Here is a 26,106-nt window from a genome sequence, read left to right on the forward strand (position 1 = left end):
TATACAAATTAATGTCAAAAGTAAACTTTACCAGCTAATTTTCCTGGGTGCAAATATTTAAAACTTTAAATATAGTTGCTGTTCCATCTCTTTCCTTAGTTATCCAAGAAGGTGTCATCCTTTCTTCATTTCCCTGTGACTATGAATATTTGCCTATATAATTATATCACAATTGTGTAATATTTTTATAGGTATAAGTAAACCTATAAGGAAGCTCAGACTGAAATGTTTTCTTTTAGCACTTTGATGTTTTGATACACAACATTCTAACCCCATTCCCCAAGCTTCCCTGTGAAAAAACAGAAAACATTAAGAATATTAAATTACATATGTATTTAAACACGTATTTATATGGCATTCAACAGCTAGTGCCAGTGACCCTTGATGTTTGAGGTAACGAATATATTTAATTTACAGACAAGTAAGTGAAAACTATTTCCTGATGGGGCTTTTCTTCTCAGGACAGTTTCTCCTAAGCTTAGGACTTAATGTCTGTTAATGTAGGAATTTGCTCTCTATGGGAGAATCCTAGGGAGAATGTTGACAATGCAGCAGTGATTAGTAATAAGACCTGTCTTTGAGAATCTTGTGGCAAAGATAAAAGCAATCCAGCCCTATTATTACACTATATTTATACAACAAACATAAATATAAGGATCCAGGGATTGCCAGCACACCTCTGCAGAAGTCCTACCATCTCTATCCCTGAAGAGTGAATAAATCAGTATCTTACCTTTTATGGTATAAGATGAATGGCTTACGGTCTGGAAGCTGTTCAGTATAGTAGAATATAGCAACTTCCTTCTTACTTTTGCACAGAGAAAATTTAAAGACAGAAAACATATGGATGCCTTCAAAGCCAACTGAAAATCACAACTGACATTGACAGACCCCATAGAATGAAAGTGAGCATCTGTAGGAATGCACTGGGGCTTGTGAAATGCAGGGCCAGTTTCCCTTCATCCCCCACCTCCCCAGTCCAAAGCCTTTGAGACTCTTACCTTAGAGATTTCTGAGGAAGGACAAGACACACTGATCCCAGGGTACTTTTATAGGGTCTGATCTGCATACGTAGCCACCACCTCCTCTGTCTTAGGTCAAAACATTTTTGGCAAACTTAACTGCTAGCAGAATTGCCATTCATATTAGAAGTAAATGGATATAATTAGACATAACAGATCTGTGAATCAATCTCCTATAAATAATTTGACAAGAGAGTCTGAGAAGGGGGTGGGGGGAGGCAGAAGGCTGTGCTAAAGGAGATGAAAAGGGCTACATTGGTACTGTAATCCATCAGATGCTGACTGGAGCAGACAAAGTGAAGAGTAAGAGGCTGTGTATTGTAATAGCAAACACAGGGATGGAGAGGTGAAGGCACAGAGTGCATGCTGCAAATGCTCTGAATCTGCGATGTGGAAGAGCATGAGGAGTCCTACTGAGGTGCAGGATCACTGTTAGAGGAAGGAAATCCGTATGTAAGAGGAAGAATCTGAATAGGAACAAAAGTCTCAAGAGTGAGAATCAAGGGATGATACGAATGACCAAGCAGTAAAATGGACCATAGCCAAAACAAGAGAAGCAGGGGGAAGGATGGGTCTGAAGGTAATGATAAGGAAGGTGTGATGGTTTAGGCTGGGATAGAATTAATTTTATTCACAGTGACTAGTATGAAGCTGTTATTTTGGGTTTGTGCTGAGAAGAGTGTTAGTAATACAAGAATGTTTTCCTTATTGCTGAACAACGTTTGCACAGGGTCAAGGGCTTTTCTGCTTCCTAGCCTACCCCACCCCACCAGCAAGCAGGCTGATTGAGTTGGGAGGGAACACAGGATGGACGGTTGACCTCAGCTGACCAAAGGGATATTTCACACCATAATAACAACATGCTCATCATATGGGGGGATGGGAGAAGGAAAAGGGAAACATTCATTGTTAACAATGCTTGTCTTCCCAAGTAACCACTATGCTTGATGGAACCCTGCTTTCCTGGAGATGGCTGAACACCTGCCTGACCATGGGAAGTGGTGAAGGAATTACCTGCTTTGCTTTGTTTTGTTTGTGTGTGCAGCTTTTGTTTTACTTATTAAAGTGCCTTTATCTCAACCCATGAGTTTTCTCACTTTTACTCTTCTTATTCTCTTCCCCATCCCACTGGGGAGGGGGTGAGTGGCTGTGTGGGGCTTAGCTGCCAGGTGGGGGAAAACCACAACAGAAGGTTATTGATTAAGGAATAGGAAGTAAATAGGGGTGTGATTCCAAGGGGATAACAGCAAGACAGAGGGGCCAATAAAAGGGCAAAACAAGTTAAGTCTAGAGCTGAAGATAGAAGTCTCTAAGACTGAAGTCACTAAGTTTAGATCCCAGAGGAAAGGCACAGAAATTCAACGCTTGTTTCTGGGGCTGGAGGGTTTCAAAAATCGTATGAACAGAACTATGGAACCACTGTACTGAACTGAAGACATGTATCCTGTATGAAGCAGCAGAAATAGGTGGTGTCTTGACATAGAGGAGTCATTCAGCACTATTTTTGCTGGGTGAGAGTGCTAAACAGAAGGAAAGGATTAATAAATCTGCATTATCTAGAGAAGCATCAATCATGCCCTACGCTAGTCTAGAGGACAGGCAGTTATAGTCAGAAGGAACTGAACACCATGCAAAAAATGCCATCTACTTTGCTGATTCCTGGGGTGTTCTCCACCTGCATTAAGGAGGGGGATACATATATTCAGCAACAGCAACAGCACAAGTAGGGGAATGATGTAGAGGTCAGTGGGACCTTTTTCTTTATTGATAAACAATTTCATCCCCATGCAACAGTGTTCTTTCACAGCACTTGAAGACTGGCTGGAGGACTCGAAAAGATATCCAAAAAGGACTCATGAAGGTCAGCTAGGGATTGACAAATCTGACGGGATGACCAAAGATGCTTAGCACTTGCTTTAAATAAACAGCAAGTTTGAAGGTAGCTGCTGAAGCTTGTCACATATGCCAAAAATACTAACCAAGTCAATCTCACACGTTTTCTTTGTGGCTTCCCAAAAGAAAATTTATTTAACAGTTGCGGTAGTCCCTATACAGTTTCACTTCTAATTTATCAGAGCCCTTAGTCATACTGAATGTAGTCCCAAACCATCTAATTTCCTTACCCATCTGTAAAAGGTGATAGTAATTAGATACCTTATACAATCAGTGCTGTACTTGATCATTTGTATATTTGCAATCAACATGTAAATGTTGAATGTCTAGTTCAGCTTAAGTCAGAATACTATGTTTTGGCTAACGATCTAGTTTTAGGTTAATTAACAGGCCCAGTATGCTCTGTTGCCCTGACGGGCCTCACAACAGGCAGCACCAGGAGTGGTGACCACCAGGCAGGATCCAGAAGTCCAGCAAGTTTAAGAGTTAAGCTCAGCCAGTGGTCACTGAGAAGGTGCTCAAGGACAGTATTCTCTTGGCGGAAGGCAAAGAAAACAAGGTCATCTCTGCTGGCCAGAAAGGATGTGGTGACCCAGACAGAGATCCCTCAGAAACACATAGCCATCCAGGCTGTAGTGAGTGCCAGAGCCTGTCAGTGTTGTTGGATGGTAGCTGTGCAAGATGTGACCATGTTGATGATTTGCTCTGCATGGTGGCAGAACTACAGGAATTCCGTGAGGAGGCATCTATGCCTTTGCTATGGATCTGGAGACTGGAAAAAACACTGTTTCCAAGGCCTGTTCTTGGATGACTCTGCATTAGACTTTCCCTGGACAGAGTGAAGGCTCCTAGAAAGGCAAAGGAGAGCTTGACTCAAATTATAAATAGGTTAGATATACTATGATGGCCAAATCAAATGCCCACCAACTCTAGGGTGCCCTTCAGCTCCTCTAAGGGTCTTGTGAAATAAATAGCAATGGAGTGTGAAAAACAAAGGAGGGGCTTGAGGAAAATCACCATATGTTTTTTTCCACTTATTTACACAGTAAGTCTTCCCTTTGGTGAAAGGGGTCTGAATCCAGAAGCTGTGGCAAGTATCACTCCTTTATCCACCCTGGTTCTGCTGTGTTCCCACACAGTGCCTGGTAGAAAGAGCCTCCAGCTATGGTTACAATGTCCCTTATATTCCCCCCCATCAGGGAATCCAATCTCTTCTGGTCCCCTATATTCTGGACAACACAGGATATTTCATAGCAAAGATGTTGGTCTGTGAGAGCAGGAGACCTTTAGGAGACTGGCCTGAGCAGGTATCAGCTTAAAGTGACTATTCTGCTTGTATAGACAATTAAGGGAACAGATGTGCTTTCAGGAATCCGCCTTGGTACTTTCCTACTCTGACACATTCTTCTAAGACAGCATTGCTAGCTGCCAAAGCATATCAACGTGATGATTATATCTGATTTATTTTATGATTTTTGGGATATGAATCATGGGGATTGCCTCTCACAACTGAAACAGAACAGCTCTCCACTGATCTTTCTCCTCCTTTGATGGTACAGGTACACACCACTATATTTGAGATATGTACTGTGTGTGTTTAATAGTCTTCACTCAGTTGTCCCACTAAGCTGATCACCCAGCTGTGCTTCAGTGCAGCTTTACTGTCCAATATTACACAAACTGTGATGTAATAGCTTGGAGAAAGGAATGTTTTTGTTAGGCCTTTGCATGAAATTCCTTGAACTTTGGCTGAAATATCTTAGAAGTATATGTGAGGCTGGCCTGTGTAAGATTGGTTGTGGAGCGGAAGGGCATGCACGCAGGTAAGAGAGGTAAGGATGAGTTCTTAACCAGGAGGAGAGAGATTTTTTTGCAAGCTGATCTCTGTTCTTTGCAAAAATCTGTACTGTCTTTATTACCTAGACATAAATGATAGTTACAGAAACAGCAACACTGAGGTTCACATTTTATGCATGCCTCAGGTCACTTTTTAGCCTTGGGACCCTCATTCTTCCTATTCTATCTTCTTATGAACCTCTTGGCTCTTGGCATGGAGCTTTTTCACAGAATTGAACTGTAACAACCAAAAGCACTGCTTCTGCTGTATATGCAGAGGAATCTATGGTCTTTATTCTCTAGACATTGACATGGCTACAAAGACTAATTACAGGACAAAGCGACCAAAAGGTTCACATTTTGTGCAGCCCCCAGGTCACTTGGCTGCCTCATGACAGCCTTACTCTTCCTCTTCTATCTTCTTGCCATGAAACTCCCGGCTCTTTGCTCGGAGCTTGTTGACCTGGGACTCTGCAATGTCAGCCCGCTCCTCAGCTTCCTCCAGCTCGTGCTGGATCTTGCGGAACTTGGAGAGGTTGACATTGGACAGCTCCTCCTGTGCAGGGACAGGGAGTTATGAAAAAAACAGGCAGTGAGATTTAATATCTGAAAATTGGGCAAACAAACATTCAAATGCCACGGCTGGGTGAGCAGGGCAGGTTCAAAGACAAGGTAAGAAGCTGCTCAGAATGTTAAGTTTGCCAGAAGACAAAGAACAATGGAAGGTCAAAAAGGCCACATAACACACAGCCTTGTCTAGGCAGTATTAACAGCAGAGTTCCCAACAATCAGACTAGAAGCTGCCTCTGACACCCAGAGTAGCACAGGGGGGAAGAAATAGAGGTGAAAAGTGAGGCTTAGAGGAAAAAAAATAGAGACGGGGAAGTAGAGTTCCTCACAAAGCCAGAAATTCTTAATTTTACATTCCCCACTCTCTTGTAGCAGCAAATGCATCAAAACAGTCAAGGTTTTAAAAAGTTAGACAGAAAAAAACACTAAAATTCCACTTCTACCAGAAGGAATTCTGACTTTAGCCAGGCTGGTACTTACAGCCTCCTCAGCTTGTCTCTTATAGGACTTCACTTTCATTTGCAGCTTGTCCACCAGATCTTGGAGCCTGAGGACATTCTTCCGGTCTTCCTCAGACTACAGAGAATGGGAAGTGATAGAAAGCATCATTTGCCTCTTTCTACAGAATTCACAAATGTGAAACAGATAACATTCCTTATGGAGCACTGCTGTCCACAAAGACAGAGGCCAAAATCTTGGGAAGTGTGTCACTGAGAGAGGTATAGAAAGAAACCCCTCTGAAAGGCAATGTGCCAACATTTTGACTTCCTGGAAAAGAGTATGCCCACACAAAGAAGCCTCCTGCCTTACCTGGTAGGTCAGCTCCTTCACCCTCCTCTCATACTTGCGCACACCCTTCACGGCTTCAGCGCTGCGCTTCTGCTCAGCATCAACCTCCCCTTCCAGCTCCCGCACCTGCAATCACAAGCCCATCTTTGGAGCTTCCCTGCTATCTCTCCAAGGGACATGCTCACATTTGCACAAACACCAGGCCTACGCACTCTGGCCTCCAGCTTCTGGATTTGCTTCTTGCCTCCCTTCAGTGCCAACTGCTCAGCCTCATCCAGACGGTGCTGCAGGTCCTTCACCGTCTGGTCCAGGTTCTTCTTCATCCTCTCCAGGTGGGCACTGGTGTCCTGCTCCTTCTTCAGCTCTTCTGCCATCATGGCTGCCTGAGGAGAGCAATGGGCCAATGGCATTTTGGGGCTGGAGACATTTTTGGGGAAGAATACAGCCATCATCAGCAATGAAAGGAGCCCCCAACTCACATCTGTGATGGCCTTCTTGGCCTTCTCTTCAGCATTGCGGGCTTCCTGGATAGTATCTTCCATCTCACCCTGAATTTGGGCAATGTCTGTTTCCAGCTTCTTCTTGGTGTTGATCAAGCTGGTGTTCTGTTGAAGAGCATCAAGATGACCATTTTCTTTTTGTTACCTTGTGATATTATATCAAGAATATTGCATAAATATTGTTTTTTAATGTAAATTGCACCATCAGGTCACGTGGGATTCTGTTCTAAAGGATCTGCTGTGGCAGCTGTTAGTTTCTCAGCCGTGATGTGCTTCAGTATTTCAGGAACATCCTCCGTAAAGTCTTTCCTCAAAATTTTCCAATCAACAGAGAAGGAATTTAGACTTATAAAGATAAAAGATGTAATATTTCCTTACAGTTTTCAATCTTGTGGCAGTAAAAGTTTTAAATGGTGATACAGAATGCTTATAATGATATTGTTAAATGACGTCAGTAACTGCATTAGTGTATTTCTGGTTTTTTAATGATTAATCTTTGACTTTACAGTCAAAAGTAGACATGAAACCTGCTGAACTTAACTGAGTTGTAGGGTAAGAATTTCACATATCTCTAAAATGTATTACTTTTAAGGTATCTGCACTGTAGTCTAGTGGGATTTGTATCTAGAGTTGCAAAATCACATTTAATATTTGTTATCCACAGTGTGAAAATTACAGTGTATTTTAGCAATGTTACAGTTCAGCCAGTCTTCAGTTATTTTATCTGTATGGAGAAAAAGTATAAATACTAAATATATTTCTACACTGACCTGGGTATGGAGGAGCTGAACTCTCTCACTTGCATCCATCAGTTCCTGCTCAGCCAATTTCCTGGACCGCTCCGTCTGCTCCAGAGCTGCCCGTAGCTCCTCAATTTCAGCCTGCAACAGGTTTGCTCTGCGCTCCACCATGGCCACCTGCTCCTTGAGGTCCTCCTGTGCCCTGAGAGCATCATCCAAGTGTATCTGAGTATCCTGGAAGGAAAGACAAGAAAGACTATGAAGTATATTTTTTGATTCTTTATATTCGCATGATTATAGACCTGATAGAATTGTACAACAGGAAAATATTTCTCTTATTCATAAACCAGTGATCACCTGTTTTGTTGTGCTGTACCTTGAGCACTCCCTGTGTGTTTCTCAGGTTCTTCTGTGCCTCAGCAGCCAAGCGGTTGGCATGGCTGAGCTGGATCTCCATTTCATTCAGGTCTCCCTCCATCTTCTTCTTCAGCCGCAGGGCTTCATTCCTGCTCCTGATCTCAGCATCCAGGGTGCTCTGCATGGACTCCACAATTCTGAGGTGATTTCTCTTCATCTGGTCAATTTCCTCATCTTTCTCTGCTATCTTCCTGTCAATCTCAGTCTTCACCTGGTTGAGCTCAAGTTGGAGGCGCAGGATCTTCCCCTCTTCATGTTCTAAGGAGGCCTGAAAAAAAAGTTAATATTTTTTAATTATATAAATACCAATGTCAGTCTCTTCATTCTTGAAGAATAATGCGTAGTATGAGGTTTGACAGTGTAGGAGAGATTTCTGTATTTTATATCCAAAGACTTTAATGATGTCCTAGGTTCCCTACCTCTTGTGCCTGGAGATTATTCTCTATGCATATAATTTCATAATTTGTATCTGAGGTTGCTAAACTGTGTTGTAAGTGAAGAATTAAGAACAGAAGGCTGTACCTCAGCTTCCTCCAGTGAGGCTTGGAGCTCAGATTTCTCCTGCTCAATCTGCTTCTTGACTTTCTCCAGCTCATGAATCGCTTTTCCTCCCTCTGCAATCTGCTCCGTGAGGTCAGAAATCTCCTCTGTAGGAACAAGGACCAATGGCATGGTTGGCCACAGAGCAGAATGGGAAGGGCCCTCACACACCAACGTGACAGGCATCTTTGCCCACCTGCAGGCACAGACCCATGTGAAGTGATGGGTACTGGTGGGTGCTGAGAAAGCCCTGCCAGGAGCAGAGGGCCAGGGACTTACGCTGCAAGTTCTTGTTCTCGCGCTTCAGCGTTTCCAGGTGGTCCAAGGACTCCTCATAGGCATTCTTCATCTTAAACAGCTCCGTGCTGAGAGAGCGGGCCTCCTTCTGGGAGGCTTCCAGCTCAGCCTGTGTTTCCTCATACTTCTGCTTCCATTCTGCCAGGATCTGAAGAGAAACGGGGTGTCAGTATGGACGTGACAATGAGGAGGGGATGCTCTGCCCAGGGGCCCCCAGTCTGGAGCCCGAAAGACCTTGTCGAAGTTTTTCTGCTTCTTATCCAGAGCTGCACAGGCAGCATTTGATCTCTCCACGTCAATCATCAGGTCCTCCACTTCATTCTGCAGCCTCTGCTTTGTCTTTTCCAGGGAGGCACATTTGGCATTGACAGCTTCAACATGTTCTTCTGCATCCTGCAGGCGCTGTGCCAGCTTCTTCCTGTAATGTGGTAAGTACAGCTGCAGGTTAGGGGTAAAGGGTCTGCCACAGCTGTGTCCCAGCACTTACTGATTATTAGGCCTGTCTTAACTGTTCTAGCCATAAAGGTGACATTTGTCTTTCCAGTCCATCCTTCCACAGGACACTTTTACTCTCTCCCTCTCTGCCCTCTACTGCAAATACATCCCAGCCTTCATTTCCCTGTCATAACCCAGTCTCAGAGACTCCCATTTCCCTGCAGATTCTAAGTCTTCTCCAGTCGTTCTATATCCCACTTGCCACGTACTTGGCCTCCTCCAGCTCCTCCGTGCGCTGAATAGCGTCCGTCTCATATTTGGTTCTCCACTGGGCCACCTCACTGTTGGCCTTGGACAGGGCACGCTGCAGCTCCCCTTTGGCTTCCTGCTCCTCCTCATATTGTTCCCGGAGCAAGTCACAGTCGTGGCGAGCAGACTGCAAGGCATGGGCCAGCGCGTTCTTGGCCTGCAGCAACAAGAGCAGGGAAAAATTTTATTGTGACAGTGAATGGAAACATCCTGAAAAATCTCCAATATTGATGGACACTGTAAAGAGAATTAACGGCTGTAGGACTGAAAGACTCTTTCCAGGCTGGAAAGCACAGCACTACCGAAGTAGTTATTTTTCTCCCTCTCATCTTGTAAATTCTGTGATTTCATACATTTCTGATAATATCTTTTCACCTTTATCTCTTCCTCTAAGTGCCTCTTGAGCTCCTCAATCTGCTGGGTGAAAGCCTGCTTGCCTCTTGACAGCTGAGAAATCAGTGATTCTTTCTCCTCCACTTGGCGTGAATATTCACCTAGAAAAGCACAAAGAAAGAAAATACATACGATGTAATTTGTGAGCCAAAATAGCTCTTTTGGGATGCTCTCCCATTCAAGGACATAGAGGAGGTTCTCTCACCTGATTCTGTCTGCAGGCGAGCTCTTTGAGCACTGAGGTCATTGATCATGCGCTGATGCTCTTCTTCCTTTGTCTTAATCTCACTCAGCTGGTCTTCCAGAGCGCGACACATCTTCTCCAGATTTGCCTGTGTGGAAATACATGAAAGTAGTTAATGATGCTAAATCTTAATAATAGGAGCTGCAAACCCTTAAATTTAATGGAATTCAGTTGGGGCAGAAATATCTAAAAGGTATTTGTGTACCTTGGCTTTGGAGACGGACTCCATGTTACTGGCCAGGTCATCGATCTCCATCTTCAGCTCACTCTTCTCCTTCTCCAGCTTCTGCTTCACTCGCTGCAGGTTGTCGATCTGCTCCCCAAGCTCAGCAGTGCTGTCCGCGTGCTTCTTGCGCAGGGCAGCAGCCGTGGCTTCGTGCTGCAGCGTGGCCTCTTCGAGGTCACGACGCATCTTCTGGAACTCGGCCTCACGCTTCTTGTTCATCTCGATCTGAGCTGCTGTAGCTCCTCCTGCTTCTTCCAGGCGCTCGCTGATCTCCTCCAGCTCCCTCGAGAGGTCAGACCGATGCTTCTCTGCTTTTGCTCGAGAGGTTCGCTCTGCCTCAATTTCCTCCTCCAGTTCCTCAATACGAGCCTGGGGAACATCGGGGACCATTCACACCCATCCCCTCCTCTTACCCGACCTGAGGATGGCTGAGAGAGCGGAAGGAACAGAGACTTGCCTGCAATTCTTTAATCTTCTTCTGCAATTGCATGCCCAGGGTTTGCTCATCCTCAATTTTGCTCTGGATCTGGCTGATTTCAAAGTCTTTCCTTTGGGCAAAGAAAACCGTGTTAGAGCTGAAAGAAAAAAAAGACAAGTGCAACAGGCCAGCGCTCAGGTGCCCCACAGCCACACTTACTTCTTGAGTTTCTCATCCAGTTGCTGCTTATCATTTTCCAAATCCATGATGTTGTCCTGGGCCAGCTTCAGGTCTCCTTCGAGTTTCCTCTTGGCTCTCTCAAGGTCCATGCGCAGTTTCTTCTCTTGCTCCAGGGACCCTTCCAGCTGAAATTAACAAGACCATCAATACTCTGCCCACCAGATCAAACCCCATACCTGCCTTGTTCTTGCTATATGCCTGTCTGCTTACATCGTCCACTTGTTGCTCCAGCTTGGTCTTAGCTTTGGTCAGTGTATTGACTTTGTCCTCTTCTGCCTGCAGGTCATCCAGTGTCTGCTGATGGGCCTCTTGGAGGGCTTTCTTCTCTTTAGTCAGCTTGGCAATGGTCTCGTCCAAGGCTGCCATCTCCTCTGTGAGGTTTTTCACCTTTGAGAAGAAAGGAGGAAGTGAAAACAAAGGAAGTAGGTACAGAAGTCCTGTGACAGAACAGCATTCTTTTCTGGAGCATGAGTGACAGGTTTCTGCTTCATACCTTGTTTTCAGTGGCATGTTTTTCCTTCTCAACCTTGGCCAGTGTTAACTCAAGGTCATCAATATCTTTCTTCAGCTCTGAGCATTCATCCTCCAGTTTCCGCTTCTTGGCTGTCAGCTCAGCATTTATTTCCTCCTCATCCTCAGCTCTTTCAGTCACCTCTTTAACTTTTGCTTCCAACTGGATTTTGGTTTTGATTAGCTGGTCGCACCTTTCTTCAGCATCAGCTAAAGCATCAGCTTCCTGTTAGAGAAACATTGTATTGTTTGCTAACTGCAGGTTTTCTCAAAAGGTGAATAGAAAATGGTATTTCCTATCGAAAAATCCCCATGGAATTCCCATTTTTTATTATTTTTTGCACAACCTCTTTTAAATTAGAGTAGGATATTATTCTAATTTTTTACTCTCTCTAATTATTCTCTCTTGCTTATTTGGAGACTTGTAAGTATCTAAATACACTTATTTTCTTAAGGATTTTGATTGTTTTCCCTGAAAGTTAATACCTGAATATAATTGTGCACAGATCTTTTTGTTTTATCTCTGTAAAACCTTCCCTTGCCAAGACTGACTTAGTATTGTTCTTGTTCCAGATAAAGTGGTACATAATTTATTTGCAATTGGTGGTTTTCGTTTGAACCTGACTTTGTCTTGAAGCTGTGAAGCAGACACTTAAAGACAGAAGAGTATTGTGTAAATGTTGCCAAATCTTTTGATCTTCCAAGGAACATTTGAAACACACATAGGGCTCACAGTTAGGATGTAGTGGGTTTGTGAGTCTTTCTGGGATAGTAGCTGAGTAGGACAGGTGAAATAACATGCACATAAGAAAAACCATAAGGCTCTTTTATTTAAGGTAACTGATTAAAACCATAGTCAGGAGTGAACTAAATTGATTTCCAGGCTCTGGTAATATGTACTATGTCTCTAGCGACTGCAGTTGAACATTACATTGTGAGCTTGCATTCAGAAACATTCCTGTAGACAAAGAGACTTAAAAAGTCATTCTCAAGTTAGAATCTGACGCTGAGTGATCTGTATTTTACCTTTAGTGATTCAGATCAAAATACTTGCTAAGGAAACTTAGTATGCAGTGTGAGAGTTCCAAACTCTGAGGGAGGACTTAGACCTTATGCATTTTCCCCTGCAAGAAATGTGCTAGTAATACTTACAGCCTGCACTTGGAGCTGCAGATCGTTTTTCTCCTGCACAAGTTTCACCATTTTCTCCTCCAGCTCCTTCCTCTTTGCCTCAGACTTTGCAAGCTCTTCCTTGGTTTTCTCAAACTCTTCCTTCATGTTGGCCATCTCCTTCTCAGATTCTGCACTCTTCAGCAAGGGCTTGATCTTGAAGAACAGCTTCATCCAGGGCCAGTGCTTCACATTCATGAAAGACCTAACATTGTACTGGATGCAGAAGATGGACTCCCTGAAGAATAATGAAAATGTACATCAAATATTTTCAGGGGGATGAGCATCAACACTTTCCCCTAAGTGACTTCAACTGAAGATGAGAAATGTCTACCTTCTCTCCACCATTCTCTGGTACTCCACTCTCATCAGGAAGCCCCTACATCTAGCCTGTGTGCGGGTGATGAGCTGTGCCAGCTTCTCATCCCTCATCTCTTCCAGGAGTCCCAGCAGCCCAGCTTTGAAGAACACCTTGAGAAAGGGAATGTTGCTGCGCATCACTGGCAGGTAGAGCAGAGCACAGAGATGCAGTGAATGACTCAAGAAAGGTTTGTACCTTGGTGTGACCAAATTTGTACTGGGTATGGTCCACATCAATTGACCCAAGTAGCTTCTCAGAAGCCTTCTTGCTGTCAATGAACTGTCCCTCTGGGATTGCGCTGGCATTAAGCACCTTATACCTGTGGAATGAGAAGGAAATATGAATGAAGGCAATCTCAGACATAAGGGTATAATGTTTATTGAAATTACTATCAGTCTGTGCAGCAGAATTGGGCTGAGGAAGTTTGAATTTCATCTCTTGTTTAGAGATAGTTATACTGAAGTTCTAATCTGACAACAAAGTTAGGGAAACTTTTACTGTCTTCAGGTGATCTGTCGTAGATGATAAGAGGACGCTGATCTCCAGCCATTTCATTCTGAGATCTTTTTCACTTAAGCTATGCTGTAGAAAATTTCTAGAGAAGAGCATTGCCACTATGTATATAGGAAGAAAGCATCTTCCCCTGAAACCTGCAGCTGATACAATGGCCAAAGCACTCGACTGAGTTTGGAAATTTGATTTGAGAACTTGTTGTAGCCACATGCCAATCTGATTTTTTAAATCTTGTGATCACTGGTTTGTATAGCTTTATTGTGCTTTCATATTCAGAGACACTAGCAAAGTTCAGTTGTGTGATAACCAGCAAATAGTGAGGATACCTGACATCTCTTAATTTCTCAACAATTTCTCTTTTCCTAGCCTTACATGTTACACTTTGTTTATGCATTTCATTATTTTCCTCTTTCAGTTTTTTGATATTTATCTTGTGATATTTATCTTTCAGATATTTGGCATTAAAAAGTAATCATAGAATCATAGAATCATAGAATAGTTAGGGTTGGAAAGGACCTTGAGATCATCTACTTCCAACCCCCCTGCCATGGGCAGGGGCACCCTGCACTAAACCATGGCACCCAAGGCCTCATCCAACCTGGCCTTGAACACCGCCAAGGATGGAGCATTCACAACCTCCCTGGGCAACCCATTCCAGCGCCTCACCACCCTCTCAGTAAAGAATTTCTTCCTTATATCCAATCTAAACTTCCCTTGTTTAAGTTTTAACCCGTTACCCCTTGTCCTGTCACTACAGTCCCTGATGAATAGTCCCTCCCCAGCATCCTTGTAGCCCCCCTGCAGACACTGGAAGCTGCTCTGAGGTCTCCACGCAGCTTCTCTTCTCCAGGCTGAACAGCCCCAACTTTCTCAGCCTGTCTTCATACAGGAGGTCCTCCAGTCCCCTGATCATCCTCGTGGCCCTCCTCTGCACTTGTTCCAACAGTTCCATGTCCTTTTTATGTTGAGGACACCAGAACTGCACACAATGCTCCAAGTGAGGTCTCACGAGAGCAGACAAATGTTAAAATTGTTAGGAATTACAACTTATGCAGTAAAGACAGAAGGAATAGCAGAAAAGAGACTGACCTCTGTTTGAAGTCAGCATAGAGGATTCTGCTGGGAAATCCCTTCCTGCAAATCCTGATGCCTTCCAGCACGCCGTTACAGCGTAGCTGGTGTAGCACCAGTTCGTGCTCCATTGCACCTTAAGCAAATAAGACAATTATTTGATACTTCATGTTAAAGCATAGAGAATAACGGTTGCATTGCAGTATTGTTTGTCTTTACTTGAGGTTCTTACCAGGTGTTTTTGTTTCATTGGGGATGATACAGCGCACAAAATGGGGGTGAGTGCTCCGTAGATTGGTCATCAGCTTGTTTAGGTTCTCCTGTGGGCTCATAGAATCATAGAATAGTTAGGGTTGGAAAGGACCTTAAGATCATCTACTTCCAACCCCCCTGCCATGGGCAGGGACACCTCACACTAAACCATGTCACCCAAGGCTCTGTCCAGCCTGGCCTTGGACACCTCCAGGGATGCAGCATTCACAACTCCCCTGGGCAACCCATTCCAGTGCCTCACCACCCTAACAGTAAAGAATTTCTTCCTTATATCCAATCTAAACTTCCCTTGTTTAAGTTTTAACCCGTTACCCCTTGTCCTGTCACTACAGTCCCTAATGAATAGTCCCTCCCCAACACCCTTATAGGCCCCCTTCAGATACTGGAAGGCTGCTCTGAGGTCTCCACGCAGCCTTCTCTTCCAGGCTGAACAGCCCCAACTTTCTCAGCCTGTCTTCATACAGGAGGTGCTCCAGTCCCCTGATCATCCTCATGGCCTCCTCTGGACTTGTTCCAACAGTTCCATGTCCTTCTTATGTTGAGGACTCCAGAACTGCACACAGTGCTCCAAGTGAGGTCTCATGAGAGCAGAGCAGAGGGGCAGGATCACCTCCTTCAACCTGCTGGTCCCTGCTGGTCACACTCCTTTTGATGCAGCCCAGGATACGGTTGTTTCTGGGCTGCGAGTGCACACTGAAGCCGGCTCATGTTCGTTTTCCCATCGACCAACACCCCCAAGTCCTTGTCTGCAGGGCTACTCTGAATCTCTTCTCTGCTCAACCTGTAGCTGTGCCTGGGATTACTCCAACAAATTTTTCAGGAGTAAATTTTTCATTATTGCTTTTTCATGAGTAAAGCTTTTTCAGTAACAAATGATACCTCCACAGTTACACTGTCAAATGTGAGAAAACTGTTAGAAAGCTACAATGAATTTATTTTTCCCACATATAGCCATATGTTTTCTTCTGCCTTTCAGTCTTAAGCATGAGAGAAAGTCACAAAACTGTGTAATGTGTTCTCATGTGACTGAGGGATACACATACTCGGACAGGACACCTCTTGAGAATAGTGACGAGAAGTTCATGGCAAAAATCATGATTCTGAGTGAAAGATGATTCTCAATGAACGGAAGATGCTGACTATTGAAGGGCATGGATACAAAACCAAAAATAGGACAAAAGGTAAGAGGGGCAAGGACTAGTTTTGCAGAAAGGGATGGGAAGGGGAAGGTTAATGGCATTAGGTGCTACTTGTGAAGATATATTTGGTTGATCTGGGAAGACAAGAAAGACTCCCTGTTCAGTTAGAATGGGGCCACAAATCATAGAGAAAAGGCATGAGTGACAGGTCCCAGAGCACCACTTTCTAGAAGTGCTTCTAAAAGCAAACCCATGATCTCTCTCTGATTTTAGCAATTCCCTTTACTAGCTAGGTCCTAACATTTCCCAGTTTAGCCCTGTTCTGGTGCAGGAGTAAAGCTTCTCAAGTACTTTTTTTATAGTGTGAAAAACTGTTCAGGATGCCAGACAGTACATAGATGCATGCAAGGTGCTGAAACGTGTTTTCATCTGCCTTAAGCTCTGTTCATTGGTGGCATTTCCCTATTGCCTTGTCTTCATACGTATAATCATGCTCAAATCCAGCTCCAGACTTGAGATTCCATGTAAAGGAAACTGTAGCCTGACCTAAGTGCTTTTTCTAACATTGGAAGAAAGGCTAGATCAAGATGTATCTTCCTGAGCTGACTTCAGCTGACTTGCAGTCAGTTCTTTTATAAGGAAATGAAGAAATGTTCTTGGTGTCTTGGTGCAGAAAAATGTTCATAGGTGCAGTAAAACAGCCTTGTTGGAGTTAGTATGAGGTTTTGCAATCTTTAACCAAAATTAAAATTAAAATAGAGAGAGAGATGGAGAAGATAGAGAGAATGACTTGTGTACTTACCCTGAAAAGAGCTGATACAGTCTGGAAAGAAGAACCCTTCTTCTTGCCTCCCTTCTTGCCACCGCCACCACCACTAGCCTCTGAAGAGCAGCAAAAAAAAGATGGTTTTAAAACTTTGTTTTGTAAATTTTTTCTCTATGAGACTCCAAGAACCTTCCTTATATGTGTCAGTCATGCTAAGAAAGGAACCTAGGAAGCAGTAAGAAACAGAGTCAATACTCTCTCTAAAGGAGCACAGGACCAAAGGTGTGTGGTAATCCAAGAGATTATCATGTCTGAGTGGAAGGTCTGAAATAGTTTTAATCTTTTCCTTTACTGAAAAATTGGAGACATGGAAGACTCTGAACAACACACAGTTCCTTTAAAACACTCTAGCTGATAAAAATATGAATTTCTCAGAACTGACCTGCTTCTCCTCCAGCAGATGCAAAAAGTAAGGCCAGTGTCTTCATGGATGATTTCTGATACAGCCCCACAACAGTTTCATTCAGGGGGTCCTTGTTCTTGTCAAGCCAGCCGGTGATGTTGTAGTCCACCGTGCCAGCATAGTGTACCAGGGAGAAGTGAGCCTCAGCCTTGCCTTTGCCAGGCTTTGGCTTCTGGAAGTTGTTGGACTTGCCCAGGTGCTGGTCATAGAGCTTGTTCTTGAAAGAGGTGTCAGTTGCCTTGGGGAACATGCACTCCTCTTCCAGGATGGAGAAGATGCCCATGGGCTGGGAGAAGCAGAAGGAAGAAGGAAAAGGTGAAAAGGCAGAAAGAATCACAGATAAAGTTTCCTGAGGGGGACAACATCATATCCCCGCTCCCAAGGATTTTTCTTCTCAGCAGAGCAAATTGTAAAATAATCTAAGCTTACAATGTATTTGTAATGTATTTACAATATCATACTTACCCTTTCAAGCCACATTTATAAAGATACAAAAAATTAATGCATTTCTGAAATATTAGGTTTGAATTGCACAAATACCTTCTCAATGAGCTCAATGCAGGCAGCCAGGTCCATCCCAAAGTCAATGAATTCCCATTCAATTCCTTCCTTCTTATACTCCTCTTGCTCCAGCACGAACATGTGGTGGTTGAAGAACTGTTGCAGTTTCTCATTGGTGAAGTTGATGCACAGCTGCTCCAGGCTGTTGAACTGCAGAATTGCAAATAAGGATTACTATTAATGTAAATTTTAAAAGTTAGGGATAAAGAACAGTACTGGCTTTTTGTATTAAGTCACAGCAGGATCTGCAATGGTTTCTTCTTTGCTCAACCAGGAGTTTGGAACTGCTGTCAGTGTCTCTTTTGTCAATCTAAACTTTATCTGAATGTTTATGACCTCTGGAAGTTTGGGCCACTTGTCAGACTTGTCAGTTTTGATAGCTACTAGACTGGGCTAATTCAGATATTGGAGAGTCCAAAGTGCAACAGTTTATCCAACATTTTCAAATGCTGATTTCAAAGCATGTCACAAGAATTCTAATCACAAGTTTTGACTAAGGAACTGATTCTCTGCACATAGGTATGAAATGCAATGTTAGTCTACTGTTTGTAAACAGTAAAAACCCCTGCATTTATAGATTTCCACTGGGATATGTGCAACACCAAAACTCATTCTAATTAAAAATCTGTGAGAATCATGACACTTTAGGTGCAATCTCAAAGGATCAGCCCATTTCTGAGAAAAAAAAAAGCACATAATTTCTTCTAAAGTACTTTGGCATATAATGGAGTTACTTCTAAAGGCATGGTAATAAAACACTGTTCTTACATCAAAGATCTCAAAGCCGGCAATGTCAAGGACACCAATGAAGTACTGTCTGGGTTGTTTGGTGTCCAGTTGTTGGTTGATGCGAACAACCATCCACAAGAACATCTTCTCAAAGACGGCTTTTGCCAGGGCACCAACTGAATTGTAGACCTAAAATAAAAACAAAAGGCTCATAGTTATTATGTAAATCAAAAGAGGAAGGCGAGAGGATTCGTCAACAAAATGGGGAGTTTTGTTACCTGCTGCACAGTTTGACCCTTGGTCACATATTCATTCCCAACTTTGACTCGGGGGTAGCAAAGGGCCTTCAGCAGGTCAGCTGAGTTCAGACCCATCAAATAGGCAGCCTTGTCAGCAACTAAAGATCAAAATAAGGTACCAGCAGACATTAGTGTTCCTTTAAAACAAGTATTAAAACTCAATTCTGGTAAAGAAAAAAAGGTAAAAAGTGCAAATTATGCCTTTACAAATAAATATATGAGCCTGAAATAAAGTTTGGCATTTAACTTTCTGCTATTGCTTTTAATGCTGCCAGCAGGCATAGTATGTAATCATCATACAAAACTATAGTAGATTCATGCATGAATGTTGGACATGATCTAAGAGTCTGAAATTGTGTCAAGAAACATTTAGGCTAGAAACTGGGAAAAAGTTTCCAATGAGTAAGGATAGTGAAATACTAGAATAGGTTGCATGTTTTCCTCAATGTTTTCAAAAGCAGATGGAAAGATGGCATAGTAAGCAGGGTCCACAGGAGGTGGAGAAGATGCACTGCCACACTTCACTCACAGCTTCATAAGCAAATAAAACAAGCAAAATAAAAGATGACTTTGTCACACTGAGAAATTTGTTCATAGGTTCTGAGTAAGCCTCAGAAGAGGATTCCAGTGTCTCTGCAACAGAATTGATTTCAATGGAATCAGTGCACACTACTCCAAATATTTCCACTGCAAAATCCTATCACCTAAGTAAAGTTACAGCTATTATTTGTAGCCTATTCTACTACTACTGTTCATCATTATGAGATTCCTTTCAATTTTACTCCTAGTCATTTTAAAATACAGTACAATACTAGCATGTGCGGAAACGTGCAGGCTGAATCAATGATTCCAACCATGAATTTTACTGCCTGTGTTGATGAGCGCTCTGGTCTATACTGTGCTCTGGTATAGTTTGTGCTGGTACCTTCTGTGCCATCCGGCTCTGCCTGCTCCTCACGCTGCTTCTGCTTAAACTTGAGGTTGCCATAGTGCATGACAGCCCCTGTGAGCTTGTAGATGGCTGTCTTCTCATCAGGAGTGAAGCCCAGGATGTCAATGGCACTCTAACAAAAGAATTATGGTAAATACCATGCCTGGTAAAGGTCATAATCTGCCTGATAACTTCAGTGCATTACTTACGTCTGTGGCCATCAGCTCTTCCTGGTCGTTAATGCTGGGAACCGTGATCTCACCTTGACTCACATACAGATAGTCGTATGGGTTTGTGGTGATCAGTAACATCTCTGGAAAGAAGGGCAAAACACATACAGATCAATGGTATTTGGCACATAAAGAGTTCAATGTTGTTCCATGAGCTTTGTCTGTAGAAGTTAGTGATCTTTCCTACCAATTAGCTCTGGCTTCTTGTTGGACATGATCTGATAGAATATGTGGTAGCTTCTTTCTGCCTTGAGCTGGAAAGTGACTCTGGACTTCTCCAGCAGATCTGCAAGGATGGTAGGACAGAGTTAGAGCAAGAACTGAGGAAGGCTGGAAGGCAAGGGATGAGGCCAGAAGGGACACTTACATGTTTCAATGTCTGCAGAAGCCAGTTTCCCTGTGGCACCAAAATGGATTCTGATGAACTTACCCTGAAAGAAGCAGAAAAGCCAATGGAGATTTATTTGACCAGTCCTGATAGCAAGAATATTTGAGTCAGCGTGCTGACAGCTATAAGTAATTTAGTGCCAGGCGACAGCTTACAAAGCGTGAGGAGTTGTCATTCCTCACGGTCTTGGCATTTCCAAAAGCCTCCAGCAGTGGGTTGGCACTGATGATTTGATCCTCAAGTGTCCCCTAAAATAGAAATCTTGTTGTCATGATATAGCTCATCAATGAATTTGATAGTTACAGGTTCCTACCTCTAGGATCTCACCTGCATTTTGCCTGATGTCTGCTCTTCCTTCTTCTTGTCCCCACTCGCTGCAATTGTTGCAAAGTACTGGATGACACGCTTTGTGTTCACAGTCTTCCCTGCTCCGGATTCTCCGCTGTGCAACCAAAGAGAGAAGCAGAGAGCGTGTGGTCAGGCAGGAGGTTCCCTGGCGCTGGGCAGCCCCACAGGGACCAGAGCAGAGAGTGTACATACGTGATCAGGATCGACTGGTTCTCGCGATCTGTGAAGGAGGCAGAAAGAAATAGATTTTGTAAATGAAGAACAAAAAAAGACTGAAAATTAATGTAGTACCGTGCAAGTTATAACAAGAAAAGAATTCTGCATGGTTTTCTTTGCTTTTTGCTGATTTTTTTTTCCTATTTCAATTCCTTGCAAAGTAATTTGTACCATATTCTTACCTCTAACCATACTCACAACACTTTTGCCTCTAAGCTAGAGAGGTATGGGTTTGATGGGTGAACTGTCAGATGGTTAAGTAATTGGCTTGATCCAGAGTGTTGCAGTCAAAGGCTCAATGCCCAAATGGTTAATGAGTTGTGTCATACAAGGTTTTGTACTGGACCAGTACTATATAATAACTCCATCAATGACATACATAGTGGGATTGAGTGCAGACTTAGCAAGTTTGCAGATGACACCAAGCTGAGTGGTGCAATTAATGCACTGGTGGGAAGGTTTTCCATCCAGAATTACCTTTAGAAGCTTCAGGAGTGGGCCCATGTGGACATCATGAAGTTCAGCAAGGTGAAGTGCAATGTCCTGCTCTCAATTGTGGGAATCTCCAATATCAGTCTAGACTGCGGGATGGCTGCCATGAGAGCAGCCCTGTAGAGAAGGATTTGGGGATACTGGTGGATGAGCTGGCAATGTGCACTTACAGCCCAGGCAGTCAACCAGATCCTGGGCTCCATTAAAAGAAGTGTGGCCAGCAGGGCAAGGTACATAATTGTGTCCTTCTGCTTTGCTCTTGTGAAACTCCACCTGAAATATTCCCTTGGGTCTACAACACAAGAAAGACATGGACCTAGTAGAGCTGGTTCAGATGAGGGCCACGAAAATGAATTGAGGTCTGGAGCACCTCTCCTATGATGAAAGGCTGAGAGAGTTGGAGGTGCTCAGACTGGAGAAGAGAAGGCTCCAGGGAGACTTTATTGTGGCCTTTCAGTACTTAAAGGGAGTTTATAAGAATGACAGAGAGAAACTTTTTACCACGATCTATAGTGACAGGATGATGGCCTGTAGTGACAGAACAAGAGGAAACAGTTCTAAATTGAAAGAGGGTAGATTTCATTTGGATATAAGGAACAAATATTTTTTGATGAGCATTGTGAGACAGTGGAACAGGTTGCTTAGAGAAGTTGTGGATGCCCCATCATTACATGTGCTTCAGGTCAGGCTGGAGAGAACTTTGAGCAACCTAATCTAGTGGGAGATGCCCCTTCCAATCCCAGAGGGAAGGACTACATGATTTTTATATACTCTTTCCAGCCCAAAGAGTTCTATGATTCTATGACTCTATAGTAGTTTTCTATGGACATTGAAAAACCTTGGAAAGTTATACGGTTCCTTCTTACTCCACTCTATGGTCTTTTTTTTTTTCTTCTGCATTAATTTTCTGTGACACAGACTGTATTTAGAGAGGGATAGTAAGAGCACATGACAAAAGAATCCTGAGACTGGTTAATAGTTCTGAACTTGACTGCACAGGGAAAGAAAGGAATGAAATGGTGGAAGCAAAACTAGCAGCAATATATAATTCTATTTAAATTTTCATGTCATGGTTTTATCAAGACAAATCTGAATTTGTGATATAGATGTTTTCTGTGCTCTGGTGAAATAATTTGACAACACTAGCCAGTAATTTCACACCATCTGCTCAGTTTCAATATTTCATTACAAGCATAATTATATTCCCTGCTCCACCTAGTCCATTTGGCTTATTGGTCTTCCTGAAAATTGTCTGTGGAAATATATTTCCTTTTTAGAAATATTAGAATGAAAAATTCCTGTTTAAATTATCAGTAATTAATGCTATGGCTGGAATAAAACTCTAGTGATGCCTTAAGAAAAGGAAACTCTGTGATTACTGTTAAAATATCTTTTTGATAGAATCCCTCTGACAGCCACTCACCTGTTAGAGTGAACTTAAACAAGCAAATGACAGAGCACCTCACTGAGTGCAGAGGTGTCTTTCACTTAGAACAGTAGAAACAACGGCATGAAGATAGTAAAGCACACAATGTATGTATGCATCAGAACCATGAAAGCTTTCAAAAAGTCTCTTCACATTACTGTGACAGAGTATTACTGAGACAGAAAGAACCACTCACCAGTCAGCATGAACTGATAGGCATTATCAGAGATGGAGAAGATGTGTGGAGGGGCCTCCTGGCGCTTCTTGCCTCGGTAAGCCAACACCACCTCCGGGTTGTACACCGGCAGCCACTTGTAGGGGTTGACGGTGACACAGAAGAGACCCGAGTAGGTCTGTGGGGAAGGGAGACAGCATGTTGGCTTCCACTTAGCTTGGCAGAGCAGTTCCTCCCAGCTACCCAGAGGAAGACTGCTGCTGGTACTTACATAGATCATCCAGGCTGCATAACGCTCTTTGAGGTTGTACAGCACAGCGGGTTCATGGAGGTGGGTCATCATGGCCATGTCCTCAATTTTATCATACTTGGGAGGGTTCATGGGAAAGACCTGATCATCCTTCACGGTCAGGGTCTGACAGAGGAAAGAAAGGTACATGCGTGTCATCTAGGAGCTCAACATGGGAATTTCATGTTGTTTATAAATCTTGCATTTTACCAACCTCTCCAGCTTCAGTCTTGACAGTGACCTTCCCTGATTCTTTGCTCTGGATTGTGCTTTTCACATAGGATTCCTTAGAATGCACCACAAAGACTGATGTCTTAGCATCGAAAGGCTTGTTCTGGGCAGCAATTCTCTCCTTTTCTGATTTTCGGAGGTAAGGAGCTGCCTCTCCAAAGATGGCCATCTCGGCATCTGTCGACATGGCTGCAGTTTATTGAGTGCAGCACAGCACAGGGCTGAAGTGGAGAGACATGGTACAGCGTTGAGTGAAGGAAGCAGTGCCTTAGCACCACACACCTGACTGCCTCTCTGGAGTGTTCTCTGCCTATTCTTACAACTTCGCTCTTTGTCTTACCATTTTTCACTCTAGATATCTTTTAATTTATTTAGATCCTAAATAAGATATGTGTCTTTGATTTGTACTAACTTTCTTTCCCTTAGTCCTGTTTATGTGTTCATTTCTTTAGATCTTATAGTGTGTTAGTATGCTCTGCAGAAAAATTAGACCGATTGGCATAATATAAACATTTTTAATATAAAGCAGCAGATACCAAGGGAACTAATCTTATTGAAATCTTGAAAACCCACTTATAACCTTTCTTTCTTGCACATTTTATACCATGTAATTTTCATCAAATATAGAAGATGAGCAACTTTAAGAAAAAATGTGTTAAATAAGCAGAGGCACAGGTGTGAATTGTCTATGCAAAGCTTTTTCTCAGAAATCAGACAGCTAGCTTCTCTGGTTTTTCTGTTTCCCATTTCAAGCTGATCCTTGAAGATCAACTTGTATCAAAAGAGGAAAACTTCTCGATAAAAAATACTTAGAGGCATTTGACAAAATCTCTCTGTGTGCACTGTTCATTCATCTTCTTTTTCCTGGATTTCTGTTTACAGTCAATCTCCTTTAAATAGTTCCATGTGTGATAAAAGGTCATCTATTTTCCATCAGGTACGAAACAAACGTGTCCAACTCAGTTATGCTATTTTAGGCAGTACACCTCAGATAGAATTGCACTGCATTAGCGTGCACAGATGTAAAGGGGTGTGGGAAGTGCCCTTACTACTGCATAAAAAATATAAAAACAATAGAATCATAGAATCACAGAATAGTTTGGTTTTTAAGGAGCCTTAAAGCTCATCTAGTTTCAACACCCTGTCATGGGCAGGGACACCGTCCGCTAGAACAGCTTGCTCAGACCCCCATCCAACCTGGCACTGACAGGGATATCTATTCCTATAGAGTAGGTAAATCAGTCTTACCTCTTCTGATACCAGCTGCCTCTCAGGCTGGAGCTGGTCAATACTGAAAAACAGAAATGACAACTTCCTTCCTATTTTGCATGGAATCCCAAGGGCAAAAATATGCTGGTGACTTGAAAGTGGAAAGAAAATCTATTGATACAGACAGTCCTTTGATGAAAGCAGTCCCACAAGCAGCAGGATTGCAGAGGCATTCTGCTAGCACCCAGCCCTCCATACTCTTACCTTGAAGCTTTCCGTGGAGACAGAACACACTTGGTCATACCAGCACTTTTATAGATTCTGGTCTGCATATACAACTCCCTCCTCCTCTTTCTTAGGTCAAAAAATTTTTGGCAAAGCATTGTTTGGCAAACTTGACCGAGTGCATGATTCCCATTCGTGCTAATGGATATATTTAGAAATATATGAAGTCTTACTAGCTATGTGAATAAATCTCCTATAAATATTTTGACTAGGAATCTGAAAGGAGGAAGTGCTGTCCAGCAAATAGAGCAGGACACTGGGACTTGAAACAGTTGGCTTCTCTTCTCCTGACTCTGAATTGCTGTTTGACATTAAAGATTCATGTGTCTCAGGACTCAGCAGTAGTGGGCAGGATTACTGTTATAAAGAGCTTTGGGGAGACTCTATTCTGAAATATCCTGGAAATAAAGAACAGAAACAATCTAGTCTAGTCTTAATTGAAAGTTTGGACAACCATATCACCCTTGTGTTACTGCACCTGTTTACAACTCCTTAGCTATTTCCTGGCTACTTCCAAAAGATCAGAGAAGACTGTTTATCCCTCTTGATTCATAATTTAATTAAATCTTTTTCCTTCTTCTGAAGTATTGCCAATTGGATAGAATTTTAAATTGGATTTTAAAAACATTGTTTTGCTGTTCTTCATATCTGGCTGTGCTGGTTTGCTCAGATGTATTTCTAGCAGAAGTATTGGGTATGGTCACATTAGCTGTGCTCACTGGCATTTTGTGTCCTTCATCTTTTATGTTAATTGTCAGTTTTAAGTCACCAATTTGTTGCTATTGTAGAGACCTTGGACAGTAGCTATAGTTAACAAATGCAAGAATAGGGTTTAGATAACAAACACACCTCCTCCAGCCTTCCCAAACACGAACTCCACAGAAATTCAGAGAACCCCTGAGAGTCTCTGGGTCTTGACATGTCTCACCTGTGGGTGTAGAGATGATTTTATTTTCCCCTTCTCCCCGCATCAATCCAGTGAAAATCCTAGGTATTCTAGGTAGGTTTATTCTGTCAGAGCTTCATTCAACAGAAAGTATTAACAAAAGCAACCTAAACTTTACCTTAAAAATACAAATCACGATGAAGAAGGAAATTTTTTCTTAATCTTAAAATGCCTTGAAATTTCTAAAACAAACAAAAAAAAAACCAAAAAATAATT

At 42.8% G+C, this 26,106-nt stretch overlaps 1 protein-coding gene across 2 annotated transcripts; it reads right to left on the reverse strand.

Annotated features, from left to right (window-relative positions):
- Nucleotides 1-5,151: 5,151 nt before the first annotated feature.
- LOC308227182 (myosin-1B) lies at nt 5,152-23,637 on the reverse strand (the record flags this gene model as incomplete). Of its 2 annotated transcripts, none has more annotated exons than XM_080629565.1 (38): nt 5,152-5,307; nt 5,802-5,897; nt 6,132-6,236; nt 6,323-6,493; nt 6,590-6,715; nt 7,381-7,584; nt 7,727-8,035; nt 8,290-8,414; nt 8,587-8,752; nt 8,839-9,022; nt 9,309-9,505; nt 9,724-9,842; nt 9,947-10,073; nt 10,191-10,580; nt 10,669-10,759; nt 10,849-10,994; nt 11,080-11,256; nt 11,363-11,605; nt 12,532-12,787; nt 12,884-13,020; nt 13,106-13,229; nt 14,513-14,630; nt 14,727-14,814; nt 16,709-16,788; nt 17,115-17,421; nt 17,676-17,846; nt 18,465-18,614; nt 18,704-18,822; nt 19,650-19,788; nt 19,865-19,968; nt 20,073-20,171; nt 20,253-20,316; nt 20,429-20,521; nt 20,601-20,715; nt 20,814-20,841; nt 22,952-23,108; nt 23,202-23,345; nt 23,434-23,637. In XM_080629565.1, the coding sequence occupies 38 exons, from the start codon at nt 23,635-23,637 to the stop codon at nt 5,152-5,154; spliced, it is 5,829 nt and encodes a 1,942-aa protein (XP_080485691.1). The 2 variants fall into 2 exon arrangements, with proteins under 2 accessions (XP_080485691.1, XP_080485692.1); XM_080629566.1 differs by having other exon boundaries at nt 16,709-16,781; nt 17,111-17,421.
- Nucleotides 23,638-26,106: the final 2,469 nt, after the last annotated feature.

This window comes from Psittacula echo (assembly GCF_963264785.1).
Source record: "Psittacula echo genome assembly, chromosome: 14".
NCBI lineage: Eukaryota > Metazoa > Chordata > Aves > Psittaciformes > Psittacidae > Psittacula > Psittacula echo.